The 20,630-nt window shown below is 51.0% G+C and overlaps 1 protein-coding gene and 2 long non-coding RNA genes across 4 annotated transcripts; 1 reads left to right on the top strand and 2 right to left on the bottom strand.

Moving 5' to 3' along the window:
- The first annotated feature begins 3,034 nt into the window (after nucleotides 1-3,034).
- Nucleotides 3,035-9,759, top strand: LOC103544532 (sialic acid-binding Ig-like lectin 14). The gene is made up of 8 exons (XM_008511358.2): nucleotides 3,035-3,551; nucleotides 3,772-4,050; nucleotides 4,280-4,327; nucleotides 7,239-7,496; nucleotides 7,765-7,812; nucleotides 8,927-9,184; nucleotides 9,291-9,426; nucleotides 9,553-9,759. Exons 1-8 carry the CDS (start codon nucleotides 3,077-3,079, stop codon nucleotides 9,593-9,595), a joined length of 1,545 nt encoding a protein of 514 aa, XP_008509580.1. The 5' UTR covers nucleotides 3,035-3,076; the 3' UTR covers nucleotides 9,596-9,759.
- On the bottom strand, nucleotides 3,299-4,904 carry LOC103544531 (uncharacterized). The gene is made up of 3 exons (XR_011543879.1): nucleotides 4,768-4,904; nucleotides 3,986-4,157; nucleotides 3,299-3,436 (listed from the first exon to the last, which is right to left on the bottom strand). It is a non-coding gene; the product is annotated as an uncharacterized lncRNA (long non-coding RNA).
- Nucleotides 9,760-9,762: 3 nt separating the features above from the next.
- Nucleotides 9,763-13,043, bottom strand: LOC139085524 (uncharacterized). 2 transcript variants are annotated; one of them, XR_011543878.1, is made up of 6 exons: nucleotides 12,917-13,043; nucleotides 12,526-12,643; nucleotides 12,162-12,233; nucleotides 11,688-11,835; nucleotides 10,432-10,547; nucleotides 9,763-9,899 (listed from the first exon to the last, which is right to left on the bottom strand). It is a non-coding gene; the product is annotated as an uncharacterized lncRNA (long non-coding RNA). The 2 variants fall into 2 exon arrangements; XR_011543877.1 differs by having other exon boundaries at nucleotides 9,798-9,935.
- Nucleotides 13,044-20,630: the final 7,587 nt, after the last annotated feature.

The following is a 20,630-nucleotide window of genomic DNA, read 5'->3' as shown; positions in this document are numbered from 1 at the left end:
AAAGAAGCAGGGGGCAAAGAAGAGTGGGCTCTGGGGTCACAACAGTGTGGGAGGCCCAGGTGCTAAGCAGCTTCTTTCCTTGGACTCCCCCTTGGTCCACCTCTGAGGATCCCATGGAGGTGTGAATGGAGTTCATGGGATGTACTGAGAGCCCTTCAGAGGTGTCTGGAAAGTTCTTCCCATGCTCTTGGACTCATTCCAGCCCCAATGGAACATCCCTTTGGATACTCCAGCTCTTGCCTAAAGAAGCTCCTGAGATGGCTTCCTGGAAACTTGATGTTGATGAAGGGACCTGGGCAGGAGAGAACCAGGGTCCCCTGCATGGGCAGCAAGGAGCAGCATTAGCTACAGAGCTCATTGTGATGAGGATCAAGGCTGCCCCTGCCCCAGGGAGAAGCCCAAGACATCCTGCCCTACATACTGATCTATATCACCCTCGGAAAGCATAGGACATCCTGACTTAATCCACTCTGATTTCCATCCAAAGTTACAGGAACACCCAACAACCAGACCCCACCTGCACTGATACCATTTTAATGACTTTTTTCATGATCTTTCCTTTGTCTTGTAAAGAAATAGCTCACATACCTATGCCTTCTAAATTTAGCTCTAACCCCCAATACATGACAGCTCTTACTGCCCATAGGTCCTGTCCCCATCCTATTCTCTGAATAAAAGAGCACTACTGCCAGACCTTGAGAGTTCAAGAGATCTTTCTTTCGACTCCTCGACTCACCAAGCCTGCATCAATTGGGTGTCTCAGTTACCACGTGCTTCCATAAAGTAAGGGGAGGAAGAAGAAATGCTTTGGAGGAGTTCAGAAGTAGATTTCCTTGGAGAGTTCAGACTTAGATTTCCTTGGACCTTGGAGCTGAGAAGCTGAAGAACCGACTACAGAAAAGGGACTGGCCAGTGGACTGCGGTGGACTCCCTGTCTGCCCACATCAGCGTCTTTGGCTCTGGTCCTGCTCTCTGGAGGGATGAACTTACCTCCCTGACAACCTTGCTCACCTCCCACCTCCCAGCACACTTGTCCCATCCTCCAGGAACATCTTCACTCCCTCCTCAGTCTCCTGCAGCCCCTCCAGAGTGAGGGTCACCTCAGCCCAGTGCACTAGGACACTCTGCTTAGATGAGAGACAGGCCCCAGGGTACAGTAGCAGCAACAGCCTCAGCCAGCAAAGGGACCAGCCCCAGCAGAGGCCTGTGGAGCCCGGCCCATCCTGAGGAGGGGGGAAAGTGTGGCCAGGGTGAAGTAAGGGCACTCTGGAGCTCAGAGCTGGTTCACTGAGGAGAAGCAGAGGTTCCTCCAGTTGCCAGAACTTTCCGCTTCCTTTTCTCCTCCCATCCTCAATATGGCCCCACCCTACAGACTGGCGTCTGGCCGCTGAGTGGACTGTGTCCCCTGTGGGCCAGAGCAGGGTACTCAGAGCACTTCACTTGCACAAACACATTTATCTCCTTGGGGACCCCATGTAATAGTTTGCTCGGGATGACGTAGCAAAGTACCACAGACCAGATGACTAAAAGAACAGAAGCTCATTTTCTCCCAGTTCTGAAGGCTCAAAGTCCAAGGTCAAAGTGTTGGCAGGGTTTCTTCCTTCTGAGACCTCTCTCTTTGACTTGCCGACGGCCGCCTGCTCCTCCCTGTGTCTTTCCATGGTCTTCCTTCTGTATATGTCTGCACCCTAATCTACTCTTCTCATAATGGCACCTGTCCTATTCAACTAGGGCCTTTCCTAATGACCTCATTTACTTTAATTACCTCCTTAAAGGCTTGTCTCCAAACACAGTCACCTTTGGAAGTATTGCGGTTTAGGGCTTCAACATCTGAATTTTGGAGGTGACACGATGCTGCCCATAACACCCTGTGAGCACAGGTGCTGGACTATGCACAGAGTGGTTAAGCCCCTTCCCAAGTCAGCACAGCAAGCATTATGGAGCCAGGCTAAAGCCTGTGCCATCTGGTTGCAGAGTCCATGCCTCTGACCCCTCATTGGACGCCTCAGAAAAGGAAGTCCCAGTGCGCTGGTGACCATCAGAGCTTCTTGCTGAGGCTTCGACTCAGAATGTCCACTGAGGAATGGGCAGGGCCACACACTGACCTGCAGGACTTCCCACGTCCATCATCATACTGGATTCTCTCACCGACGACGGCTGAGAATGGGGACCCCTCCATGTAACAAGTGAGGAAAGTGAGGCCTAGAGGGGAGCAGGGCCAGGCCCCTTGACTCCAAAGCTGCAGCTTCCCGTCAACGTCATGCTGTGCTGTCATCTTGCTCCAGATACCTGGATCTCAGGCCTGGCCTGTGCAGTCAACACCAGGATGCCAGGAGCAGGGGGCTGCGGGCAGCTCAGAAAGCCCCGGGACCAAGCATGGGGGTCACCTTGTGAGCTGATCTCGCCACTCCGGCCATTTATACCTGGGAGCTCACCTTCTGGCTGCACAGAGCAATTGCGTTTCATACGAGCCCCTGCCTGTGTTTCCACCATCACACACGGTACTGACGGGAGCTGGAAGGGCCTGGGTTTGCTCTGCCTCCCCGGGTGTTAGAGAAGTTCTCCAGGACAGAGACAAAGTCTGTCCCATTGTCCCTTTGACGCCGCCCCCCTGAAAGGAGTAGATGCTCAAGATGCGATGGTCGTGTTCATTTATTCATCAATCACCACCTCCCTCACCCGGGGGTGGGGGACCCCTCCCCTCTCTCTCCCCTTGAGGTTCCACCACCCGCCCCTCCTGCGTCCCACTCCTGGAGGGACGGCCCCTCATCTAGAGGCTGTGATTGTCCAGGCAGTGCCTGCTTTCCTGTTGTGGACAGCTGTGCAAGAGAGACAGGTCACAGGGAGGGAGCCAGGAGGCGAGAGTTGGGTCCTCCTTGCTCTTTGCGACCCCCTCTGGGTCCCCATCTGGAAAGTAGAACTGTTTATTCTCCAAGGACCACACCAGCTCCAACAGCACGTGAGTGTCAAGTTCCTCTTCTGCGGTCAGTCACCTTTCTGACTACAGCCTGGGCTTCCTGGTGGGGCTTCCTCTCAGTCCTGTGACACCAAGGCCCTGTGGCTCGTCCCCCCAAAGATGCCGCCGCTGCTGCTGCTGCTGCTGCTGCTGTGGCCGCCCCTGCTGTGGGCAGCAGAGTGGGGCAAAGAGAGCTGGGACAGGTGGCCAGGGCCCCGGGCTCGTGACCTGAGATACCAGCTGCGAGTGCAGGAGTCTGTGACGGTGCAAGCGGGCCTGTGTGTCTCTGTGGCCTGCACCTTCTCCTATCCTTCGAACGAATGGACTGATGCTCACCCAGCTTACGGCTACTGGTTCCGAGAAGGTACAAATACAGACCTTGGTGCTCCTGTGGCCACAAACCACCCATATCGTGAAGTGGAGGCGAAGACCCAGGGACGATTCCACCTCCTCCAGGACATTAGGAACTACAGCTGCTCCCTGGACATCAGAGACGTACAGAGAGGAGATGAGGGGAAATACTTCTTTAGGGTGGAAAGAGGGCCTCGTGTGAAATATAATTACAGAGAGAACCAGCTCTCTGTGATTGTGCCAGGTAAGGAATGGGGACAAGGAGAGGACACATGGATGGGTTCTGAGAGCCCCTAGGATGGGGCTGAGAGAGAACCCCAGCTCCTCATCCTGGAAGGGACCCAGGGGGACAGGATGCTGAGGCTGGGTGGGGAGGAGACAGTTGCCCTGAGGCAGAGGTTGTTCTTAGGGTCACCCTTGGGGGCCCCACCTCCAGGCCTGGTCTCTGTCTCTCTCCTGCTCAGCTCTGACAGAGACACCTGACGTTCACATCCAGGGGACCCTAGAAGCAGGCAACCCCAAGAACATTACCTGTACTGCACCATGGGCCTGTGAGAGGGGGACGCCTCCCACCTTCTCCTGGGTCGGGGTGGCCCTCACCTCCCAGGGCCCCAAGATTCCCCGTACCTCGGTGCTCACCCTCACCCCACAGCCCCAGGACCATGGCAGCAACCTCACCTGTCGAGTGACCTTACCCGGAGCTGATGTGAGCACAGAGAGAACCATCCAGCTCAACGTGTCCTGTGAGTGTCAGGCCAGGGTGGCCGGGTCCCTGAGGGCAGTGGGTGTTGGGGAGGGGAACGGGGAGGCAGAACCCAGGATAGTGGGTGCTGGGTCCTGCAAGCTGGCTCTGGGGAGGAAGGAAAGAGCATAACCGACTCCATCCGCTCTTATTTCTCAAGTTCTGTGGGGAAAGGGCCAACACCCACTTTCCTGTCCTTGAAAAGGGAACAATTATGTCTGTCTGTCCAGATGCACCCCAGAGCCTGACCATCAGCGTGTTCCGGAAAGAAGGCACAGGTACGGTGCAACCTCTCCTCTTCAGGGCCTGTGATGGAAGCGGGGTCTGTCTCCTCCCTTCAGAGCAGAGCTGAGGTTCAGAGCTCAGATGGGAGAAAGGCTCAGGCCAGGTGTGGGCTCAGCAGATGGGGGAAGCCCCCGACTCGATCATCAGCTTACAACCTGGTCTCACACTACCCCTGACCCTGCTCTCAGGGGGTTTGCATGGCCTCTTCCATGTCCAATGGATGTGCTGTCCCCATGCCAGGGACGCTTCCTCTTCCAAAATCCTGCCCTCATTCCCCTTAGGGTCTGGACCCTGCCTCCTCTCCACCTTCCCTGGATCATTTTAATGTTAGTGTCTAAAACAGGAAGCATAAAATGTGCCTCAGTCTGCTCGGGCCGCCATTACAATATGCCACAGACTAGGGGGGCTTAAACAACAGGAATTTATTTCTCACAGTTCTGGCGGTTGGAAGTCCAAGATCAAGGTGTCAGCCTTTAGGTTCCTGGTGAGGGCTCTCTTCGTGCCTTGTAGACGGCCACCTCCTGGCTGTGTCCTCACAGGCCTGAGAGAGTCAGTTCCCTGGCGTCTCTTCTTATAAGGGCACCGATGTCATCATAAGAGCCCCATTAGCATGACCTCGTCTGACCCCAATAACCTCCCAAAGATCCCTCCAGATACCTCCAAATACCATCACACTGGGGGTTAGGGCTTTGACACATGAATTTGGGGGAAATTCAATTCAGTCCTTAGCAAAATTTAGTAGGAATAAAACAGTATTCAGAACCTGCGTACGTCCCTCTTGGTTATCTTCCCAAATATAACCTACGCATATACATTTTTTTTTTTGAGGAAGATTAGCCCTGAGCTAACATCTGCTGCCAGTCCTCCTCTTTTTGCTGAGGAAGCCTGGCTCTGAGCTAACATCCGTCTTCTACTTTACTTTACTCTTCTTCCTCTACTTTATATGTGGGATGCCTACCACAGCATGGCATGCCAAGCGGTGCCATGTGCACACCCAACATCTGAACCGGTGAACCCCGGGCCGCCAAAGTGGAACGTGCGCACTTAACCGCTGCACCACCAGGCTGGCCCTACGCATACACATTTAAACACATACGCATATGTACACATCATACTATTCACACTGCTCTGCATCTTTATTATTTGTAATAAATTTTTCGTGTGGATTAACTTTAGATTTACATGGTACAGAGAGTTTCCATAACCCCTCTCCCAGCACCCCTCATTGTTGAAATCTCCCATCACCTTGGCACTTTTGTCACGACTAAGGAACTGACATTGATACATTTCTGTGAACTGAACTTGCCTTTTTCTCAAACTTAGTCTATCGTGCAGATTCTCCTGTATCAGTACATGGGAAACCGTCTTCATTCTTACTGGTGACTCATGGTTTTCCAGTTGGAAGAATATTATAGTAGAAAGTACTTAATTGGTCCCCTGTTGGTGGAAAACTATGGCATTTCTGGTCTTCTGAGACAAATAATACTGCACAGAATGACTTGTACGAACATTCCCCACATCTGTGCCTGTGTCTGTCAGATAATTTTGTAGAGAGGAAAGTCCTGGATCAAAGGGTGTGTGTGTAATTTCTACAGATGTTGCCAATCCCACTGCACGGAGGTGGTTCTGCTTCTCCTCCCACCTGCAGTGTGCCCCCTGCCCTGCTGAGCGTGTCCGTCCTCGCTGATCCTAAGTGGACTCACGGTCGTGTTAACTTGCATTTTGTGACTAGGTTGAGATCTTTCATTATGTTTGAGAACATTTGTATTTCTTTGTGGACATTTTTTTAATGATATGAAGAAGTTCTTTTTGTATTAAAGACATCAGCTGAGTGTTAGTTGAGAGGATTTATTTCTAGTCTTTTGATGGCCTTTTGACTTAGTGTAAGGTGACTTTATCAGGTGAAAATGGGCAATCTTTTTTGAGTCGCATTTAGTGGTGTACTGATGTTGGCTCTTATAGTTGGCAAGAGCCAGATACGTCCATCTTTTCCAAATTCTAGGTTCAGTGACTTCAAATTGGTTGCTTTGAATTGGCCAAAATGGGAGTATTTACACCAAGGAAATTGGCAAATACACAAATCAGAGCTTTTTTCCTCCCCTTAATGAACAGGCTGTTAAACATTTACTAGTAAACCACTGGTGGCATTTACCAATATTTTCATTCATGCCTCTGACTTTTGCCTGAATATGAGGTTAATATTATATTTAAATCTCCTATCATTTTTTTCTAGCAGCCTCATATATAAACACTCCCAAACACACCCACTCACTCAAGCCTTGCAGAAGTATTTGTTTCCCTGAGCATGCAGGTCATTTCACACCTCAGCCGTAGTTGCACCTCTTGTACCTCCCTCCACAAGGTCCTTCGATCAGCATCATCCTCTGGCCAGTTCCAACGCATTCTCATGCTCTGGTTTAGGCTCTCCTCCTCCAGGAAGCCCTCCATATCCTGAAAGTCTCAACGCACACCTGTCCTCAGGGCTCCCTCAGCCTGATTTGTCCCCATCATAAACCATATCAGATTGCTCTGTGAGTACCAGCTTTTGGGTATCTCGCTCACAAGACTGTGAGTTGTCAGACACAGCTAAATTAGATAGATCTTAGTGAACCTTTGTTGAAAGACAAAACGGCAAGGCTCGTAGAGGCAAATCTGGGATCTGCATCAGCACAGATGTCCAAGACGGGAGGCGTGGGGACCAAAGTTGTTCAGGAGAATGCACAACAGCCACTTGGAAAGGCTCCTAGCACTGTCCCCTTGGGGGCTGACTGCAGGTGCTATGAGACCATCGGGCAGTGGAAGAGAAGAAACAGATCTACATGATGCAAGGAAAGAGAGCGAGAGAAAGAGAGAGAGAGAGCCTCTAATGAGATCCTGGGCTCAGCGTTCTTTCTCTCTTGCCAGGACCTGAAACTCTGGGCAACGGCTCCTCTCTTCCAGTCCAGGAGGGCCAGTCCCTGCGCCTGGTCTGTGTCGCCAACAGCAACCCTTCTGCCATGTTGAGCTGGACCCGGGGGAGCCTGCGCCTGAGCTCTTCCTCACCCTCGAACCCTGGGGTCCTGGAGCTGCCCCGGGTGGAGCTGGGGCACCATGGGAAATACGTCTGCCGAGCTCAGCACCTGTTGGGCTCCCTGCAAGCCTCCTTGAGCCTCTTTGTTACCAGTGAGTGGGAACACACCTGGGGAAGGATGCCTGGGTCCTTGGGAGGAGAGAGGCTCTTCTGATCCCACTGCTCTCTCTCCCCACAGACCCCTACAGCTGTTCAGTCCCTCCTGCTCCTGGGAGGGGGAGGCAGGGTCTGGGTGGCGTACTGGGGACTGTTCTTAGAGACATGGCCAGTGTTGAGATGGAGAGAACACTCACACTTCACCACCTGGCTCATGGCCACCCCATCCTACTGCAGGAGGCCCCTTATTTATTTCTGTTCCAGGTGCTCCACAGAACCTGACCGTCCACGCCTTCCGGGGAAACAGCACAGGTAGGAGAGGCCTGGGTGGAAGTGAGGTCTCAGAAGTCTATTCAGGGGACAGAGTGGAGGTTGGACAGAATGCACTCACTCTTCATCCCTTCTCTAGTTCCGCCTCTGTCCTCCCCCCTCCCATCCCCTGGCAGGGTCACTGGGAATTCCTACTTGATCCTTCACCGTCACCTCTAGTTGCTTCTCTCTCCCGACCTTCCCTCTCCCCTCTTGGTCCCATGACATCTTTTCCCTGATTCCTTTCCTCTTCTCTGACTGTGCCATCTCCATCTCACACAAGGAGACTGAGTCCCCAGAACTCTGTACCAGCCTCTGGCTGCTTTCTGCATCACCCTACAGCTCAGCTCATCCACGCTGGTGCTTGCAATCCAACCTCCGCCTTGAAGACAGTCACAAATCCCTGTCAGATCCAGATGGTCCTGAGTGTCCTGCTCTCCCCCTTCCCAGGCCACTCCCACCCAAGTCACCTGAGTCAATATGCTGGAAGTGACTTCAGACATCTCTGTATGTCACCCCACACTTCCCATGACTTGGTGAGTTTTGAAAACTTGAATTCCTGAAAATGTCTCAAATCCCTCTCTTCCTCCATCCCCATGGCTGCAGCCCCACCTTAGGCCTCCATTCTTGCTCTCACCTGGAATGAGTGAGACCTGGACAGGACCAGCCCCCTCTCTGGACTGGCAGCTTCCATTTTCTCCTCCTCCACCTGCCAGAATTTGGACCCCAGACCTGACCCTCTTACTTCCCCGATCAGAACCCTCCCAGGGCCCCCTGTGAACCTTAGGGGAGAGGCTGAGAGCATCATCTTGTGGAAGCCTCCAGGTGGTCAGACCTATGCGTGTCAGCCCCCTGCATGGTTCACACATCAAGGTCCTCCTCCTGGGATGGTCCCTCCTGTGTCTAGACATGGCCAACTCTTCCTCAGACGTCCATTTCCCATCCTGCATCCTCCAGTTGCCTCTCCTTCCCCCACCTCACTTCACGATCTTCACCCTGCTCAGCCCTTGCTTGCAATGCTGTCTCAGGAACACTATTCTCCATTCCTGTGTCTGTGGGAGGGCAGAGGGAGAGAGGGCTTCTCAGCCCTGCCCTATGGCTCTCTCTGTCTCCCTAGTCCCAGAGGTCCTGGGCAATACCACCTCCCTGCGAGTCCAGGAGGGCCAGTCTCTTCGCCTGGTCTGTGACACTGACGGCAACTACCCTGCCAGGCTGAGCTGGTCCCGGGGAAGCCTGACTCTGATCCCCACGCAGCCTTTGGATCCCGGGGTCCTGGAGCTGCCCCGGGTGGTCTTAGGGGATGGAGGAGAATTCACCTGCCGAGCTCAGCACCCTTGGGGCTCCTACCACAGCTCTGTGACCCTGGTTGTTCAGGGTGAGTACAGCAGGACACCTGCGTTCTAGGTGGGGCCGTGAGCAGGCTCAGGTGTGGACTTTAGGGAACTCATCCCTCCATCCTTCTCCCCCCTTTTCTCCCACAGGTATCTCCTGCTCCTGCCCCCACATCTCTGGGGAGCAGCGGGGCACCTGGCCTCTAGTCCTCACCCTGCTCAGGGGGGTCCTAATGGGGGCTGGCTTCCTTCTCACCTATGGCCTCACCTGGATCTACTACACCAGGTGAGAAACCCTTCTCAAGGTGTCCTACACCTTGGGGACCTTGCGTGGCTTCACCCATCTTGTCCTCTCCAGAACAAACTCTCCACGGCATCAGTCTCTCATTGCAGAACTGTGTTTCCCCCACAGGTTCAGAGGCTCCCAAGGGGACAGTGCTTCAAGGCGTGACTGAGCCCCCTTAAATCGAATTACAGTTCATGTAATATGTTGCTCTTGTCTGCTTACCTTCATGTGGTTAACATATTGTTATAAATCCCATGATATTTTATTTTTACAAGTTTATTTTAAAGAGATATTTTTAATGAGAAAATAAACTCTTTAATATGGATCCACATATTAACCATTTCAACGGCTCTTCATTCCTTTTCTACATTCCAATGTCTCCATTATATCACTTTCCTTTTGCCTGAAGATCTTTTCTTATATTTCTGCTAGCGCAGGTGCGCTGGGGATGAACGGCCTCGGGTGTTGTTGGTCTGGAAAATGTTCACTTACATCAGCTTTGGAAAGATCTGTTTATTGGACCAGGAATTCTAGGTTAACGTTTTCCCCTTCCGGTTCTTCCAATTCTTTGGCTTGCCTAGTTTCTTAAGAGAATTCTACTGTAATGTTCATCCTTCTTTGCGGTTGTCTTTTTCTTTGACTGGTTTGAATATTTTCTCTTTTTTCCTGCGTTTAAATGGTTTGAGTATGTGGGCCTTGGTGTGGGAGGTGTGTGTGTGTGTGTGTGTGTGTGTGTGTGTGTGTGCGTGCTCCCACAGCTCCACCCAAGCCCTCTGTTCCCCCTTGGTGAAGGCGTCCACCTCCAGGGCCGACCATGCTGCCTTCTCTACCACCTTCTTCCCGCCCAGCCCTGCACATCTCTCCTGCTCTGGACAATGGCACCTCCATCCCTGTTAGTTCCTAGAGTCAGGGCTCTGGGAGTCACTCTAGCCACCTCCCTCCCTCCCCCTCCACACCTCCGTTCAAATTTCCCCCCCCCTGAAATTGTCTGAAATCCCTTCTTACCTCCATCACCAAGGCTGCTGTCTTCACCCAGGCTGCGGTCTCCCTCCTGAACGATCCCAACAGTTTCTTCTGTGGCCTCTTGTCCTCCAGTCTCTGGCTTCCAGCTCTTCCCTACACTGAGCTCGGAGGAAGCATGTTGATATCTATAAGACCCTGCTCCTTTCCTGCTCAAAAACTTTCCATGGCTTCCCATTGCCCTCAGATAAAGCTCAAGTTTGTCTGTCTTCCCCACAGCTGGAACTAGTTGAAGGTCAAAACTGATTCAAAGATCATATTTTATGTTAGTTTGTGAATGGATGAAGGAATGAGTGCATGAAATGAGTGAAAGTGTGTGTTGCTTTTCCTGCCGTATCTGAACCATTTCTGCCTCTGGCGCCCATACAGGCCACCCTGAGACCCACCTCTAGCAGGCCACCTCCAGGAGGGTCCCAAGGCCTTGATTCTCTGGGAGCTGGCCATGTGGGACCTGCTTTTGCAGTGCAGACGATTGTGTATGAGCCCAGGAAGCAAGGCTTAGAGGCTCTCATCCTCCTTTGCTGCCTTACTTGGACAAGCCACTTGCCTCCTGGAGTACTGTGATTTACAAGAAATATGTTTGGTCCTTCAGATGACTAAAATATATATTTCTCGTAGATGTGTGGTCTTCCTCCACAGTTTCTGGCTCACAGCTCCCAAAACCCTTGGAATTTCTAGTTCATGTTAATAAAGGTGACTTTTGAACCCTACCCAAAGGTGGGGGCTGGTTGCCAGGAGAACCAGCCATGTGATCAGAGGATTGGAACTTTCTGTCCCACCCCCTGATTTCCAGGGAGGGGAGGGGGCTTGAGGTTGAATCAATCACCCATGGCCAATGACTCGGTCAACCATGACTACACAATGAAGCCTCCCTAAAAACCCACAAGGCCCTCAGGGCAGGGCATTTCAGAAAGCTTCTGGTTTGGTGGACACATGATGGTCCTCGGAGGATGACACATCCAGAGAGGGCCTGGCAACTCTGCACCCCTCCCCTCATACCTCACCCTAGACATCTCTTCCCTCTAGATGTTCATCTGTATCCTTGATCATATGCTCTAATAAACTGGTAAACCTAAGTGTTACCCTGAGTTCTGTGAGCTGTTTGAGCAAATTAATCCAACCCAAAGAGTGGGCCGTGGGCAATCACAGTTTGTAGCCAGGTGATCTGAAGTACAGGTGACAACCTGGACTTACGGCTGGTGTCTAGGTGAAGGGTGGTCTTGTGGGACTGAGCTTTTTACCTGTAGAATCTGATTCTGTCTCCAGGTAGACCGTGTCAGAGTTGAGCTGAAGTCTCAGATGCCCTGCTGACTTCTGAGATCCACGTGATGGTATGCAGAAGCCCTCCACACACACACATTGGGTTTGGGTCCAGGAACCCCTTTGCAGCTGGATATGAATGTTTGGAGGTAGGAGAGATGTCCAGGGTGAAGATGTGAAAACGTATAGCCCAGGTAAAGTGATGACAAAAGATGAGGCAAAAAACCAAGAAGGGTATGATAAGAGAATGGTAATTCTTCAAAATATTAAAGATAGAATCACCATATAACCTGGCAATTCCACTTCCGGGTATTCATCCAAAAGATTTGAGAGCAAGGACTCAAACAGATATTTGCACACCCATGCTCACAGCAGCGTTGTTCACAACTGCTTAATGGTGCAAGCAACCCAGTCTGAATGGATGGGTGGATAAACACAATGTGATGTATACCTACCGTGGAATATTCTTCAGTATTAAAGAGGAAGGAGTCCTGACATGTGCTGCCACATGGATGAAGCTTGAGAACCTTAGGGTAAGTGAAATAAATCAGTCACAAAAAGGGCAAAAACTATCTGATTATAACACTTATGGGAAGTATCTAAAGTAGTCACATTCCTAGAGACACACAATGGGATGGTGGTTGCTAGGGGCTGGGAGGTGGAGGGAAATGGGGAGTTTCTGCTTAATGGGAATAGAGTTTCAATTTGCGCAACTCGGAAAGACTTGTTGCTTTGTTTTTTTGACTAGATGTCAAAAAAATCCCGTACTCCTATTGTAGAAAATACCCAGTGTGGTACCAGGACACATAGCAAACTCACCAGTGACTGCAGCATTAAAGCCAGACAGGATTGAGTGTTTGGGGAGGAAGTGACTCCACTGGGTGGGAATATCTCATGGGCATGGACCAGGTCAGTCGACTCCTTTCGTGTCTCCAGCCTTCCTGACACAGAGATGCTCACTCAGTGTTTGAGGAATAAATGATTGCCCCTGTCACCTCATCTAGGACCCACTTCTTTTCCTCTGCCCCAGACACTCACGCAGACTCTAAAGAATCCCCCATCTGGCAGGACCCACCATCCAAGCTCTAGATGAGGTTGTGACCCACTGAGGTCAAGCAGAAGCTCAGCAGCTCCCTGATGTAGACAACAGGACTCAGAAATGCAACTCAGATGGGAAGCCCTTACAGACTCGCTGTGTCCCATTCCTCACATGTCCTCAGAGGTCCTGGTCCAGGCTCTGGTGCAGGAGGGAAGCCCCAAGATGGGGGCAGGACACGGGGTCTGCTCCTTGTCTGCTCCCCTCTAAGAGGATGTCAGGGTCTCTGGGCCGTGGAGTGTCCATCCATGCAGTGCAGAGGTGGGGCAAGCTCAGGCCTGCGGTTCCTCTTCTGTGAAGAACCGAGGTTGTGTGCTCCTCCCCAGCTTCCCATGGGTTTGCCCGCAACCTCCTCTCCCAATAACCTTCTCCTTCTCTTTTCAGACACAGGACAGATGTCCAGAATCCTCCATCTCAGAGATGCTGCAGCTGCTGCTGCACCTGCTGTGGGCAGGTGAGTGGGTCTAGGGGAGAGTGAGCAAGCAGGGTGGGGGCTGTAGCTGATCCTCATTTTCCCACAGGGCCTTTGTCTGAGGGCCTGGCTGAGTAGGGAACCTAGAAGGACACAAGCTGGAACCAGAAAAAAGTGTCCAGGAGGCTCTTACCTTCCCCATCAGGGCTGAGACCATCCTCTCCTGCCCAGAGGCACTGGAACAGGTGGACAGAATGGGAGAAAAGGGATCCAGGCATAGTGTCTGATAGTGCTGACCCTGACACTCAGTTTTCCCCTTTGTCAAATGTGAGGACTAGCCTTCTCACCTTCAGAGTTGTTTTTTTGTTTCATTTGGTGCAGCTTGCATGAAGTAAACTACTTAAAGGAGCAATACAGAGGCCAGTATACAGAGTCTTAGCAAGAACATCCCCTTGACCTGTGGCTCAGCCAGGTGGAGCAGACAGACATCACCCTGAGGAAAGACAATGCTTGAGAGGGAACAGGAGAAGTGGGAGAAGGAGCAGAGAGAGGAGGCCAGGTCCACTTCTGATTGTCACCTTCTCCCCTGGCTCCATCCATCCCCACCTCTTTGCCCTCCTGGCCCCAAACCCAAACCATGACCCTCAGCTCAGACCCTTCTGCAGAGGTTCCTGAGCTCCAACCCTGACCCTGTTTCAGCACCACGGACAGAACCGGCTCCCTCGCCTGGGTCTCCCCAGGGTTCAGAGTGCCTCCTGGTGGATGGAGCCCCCCCCCCCACCACCACCCCGAGCACTGCCCACTTACCAGCCACTGGTGCAGAGTGGAAGTAGCCTGGGGAAGGGTCTGGTGACATCTTAGGTCAATGATACTGGTCAGGGGTGTCCAGGATATTCCATGGTGTTAACTAGGGATTGGTTGTTGTCCTGAGGTGAGGTTGGTTTAGCCAAGGGTGTCCCCAGTAATTAGACGGAATTACAAAGTTAGCCTTGGATCGTTATGGATAAGAAAGCGTTAACCACTCAAAGAGGAAGTCCTTATGGTATTTTACAACTGTTGCAAGACAATGGGCGAAATAAACATTCCTTTTATTTTATTTTATTGAGGAAGGTTAGCCCTGAGCTAACATCTGCTGCCAATCCTCCTCTTTTTGCTGAGGAAGCCTGGCTCTGAGCTAACATCCGTGCCCATCTTCCTCTACTTTATATGTGGGACTCCTGCCACAGCATGGCTTGCCAAGTTGTGCCATGTCCACACCCGGGATCCCAACCTGGGGACCCCAGGCTGCTGAGAAGCGGAACGTGCGCACTTAACTGCTGTGCCACTGGGCTGGCCCCTAAACATTCCTTTTAATTCTGTACTTGTACTCACCCAGCCTGAACCCCACCCATCCCTGCAGGAATGCTTTCTGTCTTTCTCTGTCTGAGCTGATTTTCACCTTTTCAGTCTGAGACAGGTTTTTCCCCTTTCCAGGTTTTCTCACATTTCTGTCTGGAGCCCTCTGGTCTCTTGTTAGGTGTTCTCAACCACTCCAGGGCTCACACTCCAAGTGTGCCCAGACACTTCCTGTGGTTTCTAGCCCAGGCTGTCCGGAGCCCCAGAGTCATGAAACAGCTGGAAGTCTGCATCCTAAAAGGAGTGGAAACAGGAACATCATATCTTGCCAACTTTCTCCTACATGTGCCTCTCTGTCCTTCCTCCCCTTGCTCAGGAGTGCCCACTGGGGCCGGGCTTCCTCCTGCCCTACGGCCTCTCCAGGATCTGCTACATCAGGCCATCAGGGACCTCTCCAGGTAACCCCCTACTTGAGTCCCCCAAACACCAGAACATGGTTCACCAGCTTGTCACCTCCAGAGCCAGCATTCTACAAGACTCTGACCTCACTCCTGTTTTTCCTGGCAATGTAGGGGGCCTTTGGAATATGAGGGATGAGGAAAACTTGAGCTCCTTTTCCCCTCAGGACAGGAGAAGGTGCTGGACACGGAAGCCTGAAAGGAATGGACAGACACGGGGACACCATGATCACTGTCTCCCAGACCTCTCTCCCCATCCCTAACATAACCGTGCACTTTAGGGAATCACTTTGCTGAGTTGACCCTGACACTACGCAGAGAAACAAATGAGCAAACTTATTTACCTCTCACTTCTACTCTTCCAAACTATTCCCTATGGCTATGAGGGAGTAGAGACAGGGAGAGGAAAGACATATATACATAATTTTTTTTACCAGAATTAAAGCAATACTTGATCCAAAACTCTGCTACTTGTGTATTTACCTGTATGTAGATTTCGGAAGCCTGTCATTGGGCACATACTCATCACCTGCGGTGTAATTTATCATTAGGATGCAAGGCCAGTCTACAGCACTTACGTGAGATGCACAGTCTTGCCTCCAAGGACTCACTTTCTAAGGTTGAAACTTAAATACATGGTTAAAGAAACTTGTCTTCCCGCCTGCTCTCTGCTCACCTCCAATCTGTCTCCAAACAGAAGCCAAAATGAATTCAAAAAACCCAATGATGTCTCTTTTATGCTTCCAACCCTCCAGTGGCTCCCAGCTGCCAAACAGAAACAGCCCAAATCCTTTAAGATGAGCCCAAGGTGTCACACGGTCCATCTTATTTGGCCTAGGGGGACCTCTTTCTAATGACTAGAACACATCACAAACCAAATGCCAACACATGCACAGAGGTACACACAAATCTGTTCATTTATTCTATCAAAGGATAATTTTATTAAAAGGTAAAATCATGACTGTCACATAGATATAAAATGAACACGTGCTAAAGATTTTTTTATGGTGGGAAAAACACCACATAACTTGAGATCTACGCTCTTCAACAATTTTTACATGTGTGATAGTGTTAGCTATAGTCACTATATGGTACAGTGGATCTCTAGAAATTTTTCCCCTTCCATGACTGAAATTTATACTCATTGAACAGCAACTCATTTTATATAACTCACTAATGGGAGAACCAGGCAGAAACGGAAGGTGTGCATATGTATATGGAGTAAAGTAGTGTTGAAATGAATTTGTGAATGCATGTGAAATTGGCATGGTGGGGGGATTCAAGCAGCCTCCCAGTGAACAGAATGTGCATGTCTGTGGCCATGAGCTATTTGCATTGCTATTAATTATACACAAATTTTAGCATTGTAAAACAGGTCAAAGGCAATAAAATGCTAAAATCAAATAACTCCAGAAGAGAATGCTCTAAAGAACGCATAGTTTTCCATTGAAGACAGCCAGTCATCTCATCTTGCTTCTTCTGAATTTACTTAAAAATCTTAAATCAAATATTTATTGATCATCTAATATATGCCAAGCAGTTTTCTAGGCAGAATAGATTCCGCAGTGAATGGAAGAGATACAAGATCCTTTGTAAAGCTTACATTTTAATGGCAGGAGAGACAGCCAAAGAATAATTATGTCGATTATATAGATTATATTGACTGGTGATAAGGAGTTTGGACAAAAATGAAACATGAAAGATAATATAGGGAATATGGGAAAGATTATACTCTTCAGTATGTTCCTTGGACATTAACATTGAGAAACTGACATTTGAGTATGTACACATATGCTCACACACAGTAGGCACTTTACACAGACACATACAGCTTAGACATGCACACAGAAACACCACAGATGCACATATATATGCACACAGAGGCACATGTGATACGGCTCAACTCAAGGTTGACATAAGAGAAGCCATATTGTAGAAAGGAAACCATATTGTAACTTTAAGTGTCCTCTGACTGCCTAGCGCCAGACATGCTCTGTAGATTTTGTGGCCCCTCTCAGCTGTTCTAAGTTGCTAACTGTTCTTTTGAGTTCCTTAGGAATGTGAGGAGCCCAGGGCAGAGAGCCTATGCTGATAGCCATCATCAAGGACAAGTGAAAGATCAGGATGTAGGGCATTTCTCCATTCTGATGCGTATCCAGTAAAACAAAGGACTATCAGGAACTGGGACCAGATGTCTGCCCCCATGCTGAGACAAGCCACCTCCCCCACCTGGAGAATAGCTCCTTCTGTGATGGGCCTGTAGTCTTTGTTCGGGAAGATGTTTCTTTTGGATATGAGTCGGCCATCTTCCCTCTTGCTAGCAAGCTGTAATAAAGTCCTTTCTCTCCTACCACCTTGCCTCCTGACTATTGGTGTGTCCTGAGGCGAGCAGACGACCCCTATTGGGCAGCAACAGATAGACGCTTCAAAAATAGGTACAGACACACACACCTCAGACGCTCACAGAGAAACCCCAAACACACACACACACATATGCAAACAGACCAAAGAAACACACACACACACAACAGACACTCACATAAAGACTACAGACACAAACACACATGCATATACACAGACACACCACAGACACACAAAACAAGGCATCAGCCATCGGCCCCCTGCGAAGACTGGGGCCTTGTTCTCGGGCCAACTAGATCCAACGTCCCAGCGGGAGATAAAGGTCAGGGGTGCTCTGTGACTCTGGGCCACTTTCTGCCATTTAGGTGACCTTTTCATTCTCAGAACCCACCTCCCCTGCCCAATGGTATTACCATCCACGTGTCCCTGCTGTGCGTGGTCCAGAAAACCCCATGGCCTCACCACCCTGGCTGCTGACCCGTGCCTGGAGCAGCATTGTGTCCACACTCAGACTGACCACCAGGGAATGGACAGGAAGGTGGGTTCATCACTTGGTCTTTGGAAAGACTGAGACATGAAGCAGGGACAGGTGCAAGGGAAGTGGACTCACCAGAGAGGAGTGGGGAGCAAAGAAGCAGGGGGCAAAGAAGAGTGGGCTCTGGGGTCACAACAGTGTGGGAGGCCCAGGTGCTAAGCAGCTTCTTTCCTTGGACTCCCCCTTGGTCCACCTCTGAGGATCCCATGGAGGTGTGAATGGAGTTCATGGGATGTACTGGGAGCCCCTCAGAGGTGTCCGGAAAGTTCTTCCCATGCTCTTGGACTCATTCCAGCCCCAATGGAACATTCCTTTGGATACTTCAGCTCTTGCCTAAAGAAGCTCCTGAGATGGCTTCCTGGAAACTTGATGTTGATGAAGGGACCTGGGCAGGAGAGAACCAGGGTCCCCTGCATGGGCAGCAAGGAGCAGCATTAGCTACAGAGCTCATTGTGATGAGGATCAAGGCTGCCCCTGCCCCAGGGAGAAGCCCAAGACATCCTGCCCTACATACTGATCTATATCACCCTCGGAAAGCATAGGACATCCTGACTTAGTCCACTCTGATTTCTATCCAAAGTTACAGGAACACCCAACAACCAGACCCCACCTGCACTGATACCATTTTAATGACTTTTTTCATGATCTTTCCTTTGTCTTGTAAAGAAATAGCTCACATACCTATGCCTTCTAAATTTAGCTCTAACCCCCAATACATGACAGATCTTACTGCCCATAGGTCCTGTCCCCATCCTATTCTCTGAATAAAAGAGCACTACTGCCAGACCTTGAGAGTTCAAGAGATCTTTCTTTCGACTCCTCGACTCACCGAGCCTGCATCAATTGGGTGTCTCAGTTACCACGTGCTTCCACAAAGTAAGGGGAGGAAGAAGAAATGCTTTGGAGGAGTTCAGAAGTAGATTTCCTTGGAGAGTTCAGACTTAGATTTCCTTGGACCTTGGAGCTGAGAAGCTGAAGAACCGACTACAGAAAAGGGACTGGCCAGTGGACTGCGGTGGACTCCCTGTCTGCCCACATCAGCATCTTTGGCTCTGGTCCTGCTCTCTGGAGGGATGAACTTACCTCCCTGACAACCTTGTTCACCTCCCACCTCCCAGCACACTTGTCCCATCCTCCAGGGACATCTTCACTCCCTCCTCAGTCTCCTGCAGCCCCTCCAGAGTGAGGGTCACCTCAGCCCAGTGTCCTAGGACACTCTGCTTAGATGAGAGACAGGCCCCAGGGTACAGTAGCAGCAACAGCCTCAGCCAGCAAAGGGACCAGCCCCAGCAGAGGCCTGTGGAGCCCGGCCCATCCTGAGGAGGGGGGAAAGTGTGGCCGGGGTGAAGTAAGGGCACTCTGGAGCTCAGAGCTGGTTCACTGAGGAGAAGCAGAGGTTCCTCCAGTTGCCAGAACTTTCCGCTTCCTTTTCTCCTCCCATCCTCAATATGGCCCCACCCTACAGACTGGCGTCTGGCCGCTGAGTGGACTGTGTTCCCTGTGGGCCAGAGCAGGGTACTCAGAGCACTTCACTTGCACAAACACATTTATCTCCTTGGGGACCCCATGTAACAGTTTGCTCGGGATGACGTAGCAAAGTACCACAGACCAGATGACTAAAAGAACAGAAACTCATTTTCTCCCAGTTCTGAAGGCTCAAAGTCCAAGGTCAAAGTGTTGGCAGGGTTTCTTCCTGCTGAGACCTCTCTCTTTGACTTGCCGACGGCCGCCTGCTCCTCCCTGTGTCTTTCCATGGTCTTCCTTCTGTATATGTCTGCACCCTAATCTACTCTTCTCGTAATGGCACCTGTCCTATTCAACTAGGGCCTTTCCTAATGACCTCATTTACTTTAATTACCTCCTTAAAGGCTTGTCTCCAAACACAGTCACCTTTGGAAGTATTGCGGTTTAGGGCTTCAACATCTGAATTTTGGAGGTGACACGATGCGGCCCATAACACCCTGTGAGCACAGGTACTGGACTATGCACAAAGTGGTTAAGCCCCTTCCCAAGTCAGCACAGCAAGCATTATGGAGCCAGGCTAAAGCCTGGGCCATCTGGTTGCAGAGTCCATGCCTCTGACCCCTCATTGGACGCCTCAGAAAAGGAAGTCCCAGGGCGCTGGTGACCATTGGAGCTTCTCACTGAGGCTTCGACTCAGAATGTCCACTGAGGAATGGGCAGGGCCACACACTGACCTGCAGGACTGCCCACGTCCGTCATCATACTGGATTCTCTCACCGACGACGGCTGAGAATGGGGACCCCTCCACGTGACAAGTGAGGAAAGTGAGGCCTAGAGGGGAGCAGGGCCAGGCCCCTTGACTCCAAAGCTGCAGCTTCCCGTCAACGTCATGCTGTGCTGTCATCTTGCTCCAGATACCTGGATCTCAGGCCTGGCCCGTGTGGTCAACACCAGGATGCCAGGAGCAGGGGGCTGCGGGCAGCTCAGAAAGCCCCCGGACCACGCTTGGGGGTCACCTTGTGAGCTGATCTCGCCACTCCGGCCATTTACACCTGGGAGCTCACTTTCTGGCTGCACAGAGCAACCGTGTTTCCTACGAGCCGCTGCCTGTGCTTCCACCATCACACACCGTACTGACGGGAGCTGGAAGGGCCTGGGGTTGCCCTGCCTCCTCAGGTGTTAGAGACGTTCTCCAGGACAGAGCCAAAGTCTGTCCCATTGTCCCTTTGACGCCGCCCCCCTGAAAGGAGTAGATGCTCAAGA

This window comes from Equus przewalskii, chromosome 9 (assembly GCF_037783145.1).
Source record: "Equus przewalskii isolate Varuska chromosome 9, EquPr2, whole genome shotgun sequence".
Taxonomy (NCBI): Eukaryota; Metazoa; Chordata; class Mammalia; order Perissodactyla; family Equidae; genus Equus; species Equus przewalskii.
Note: the sequence above shows the minus strand (reverse complement) of the source record. Positions and strands in the feature narration are given on the sequence as shown.

What these genes read in the sequence shown, in the direction of transcription:
- LOC103544532 (XM_008511358.2), top strand. Translation starts at nt 3,077, where the DNA reads ATGCCGCCGCTGCTGCTGCTGCTGCTGCTGCTGTGGCCGCCCCTGCTG. An exon ending in CATCCAGCTCAACGTGTCCT is followed by an intron (nt 4,051 to 4,279) that starts GTGAGTGTCAGG and finishes CTGTCTGTCCAG; the next exon opens with ATGCACCCCAGAGCCTGACC. An exon ending in TGTGACCCTGGTTGTTCAGG is followed by an intron (nt 9,185 to 9,290) that starts GTGAGTACAGCA and finishes TTTCTCCCACAG; the next exon opens with GTATCTCCTGCTCCTGCCCC.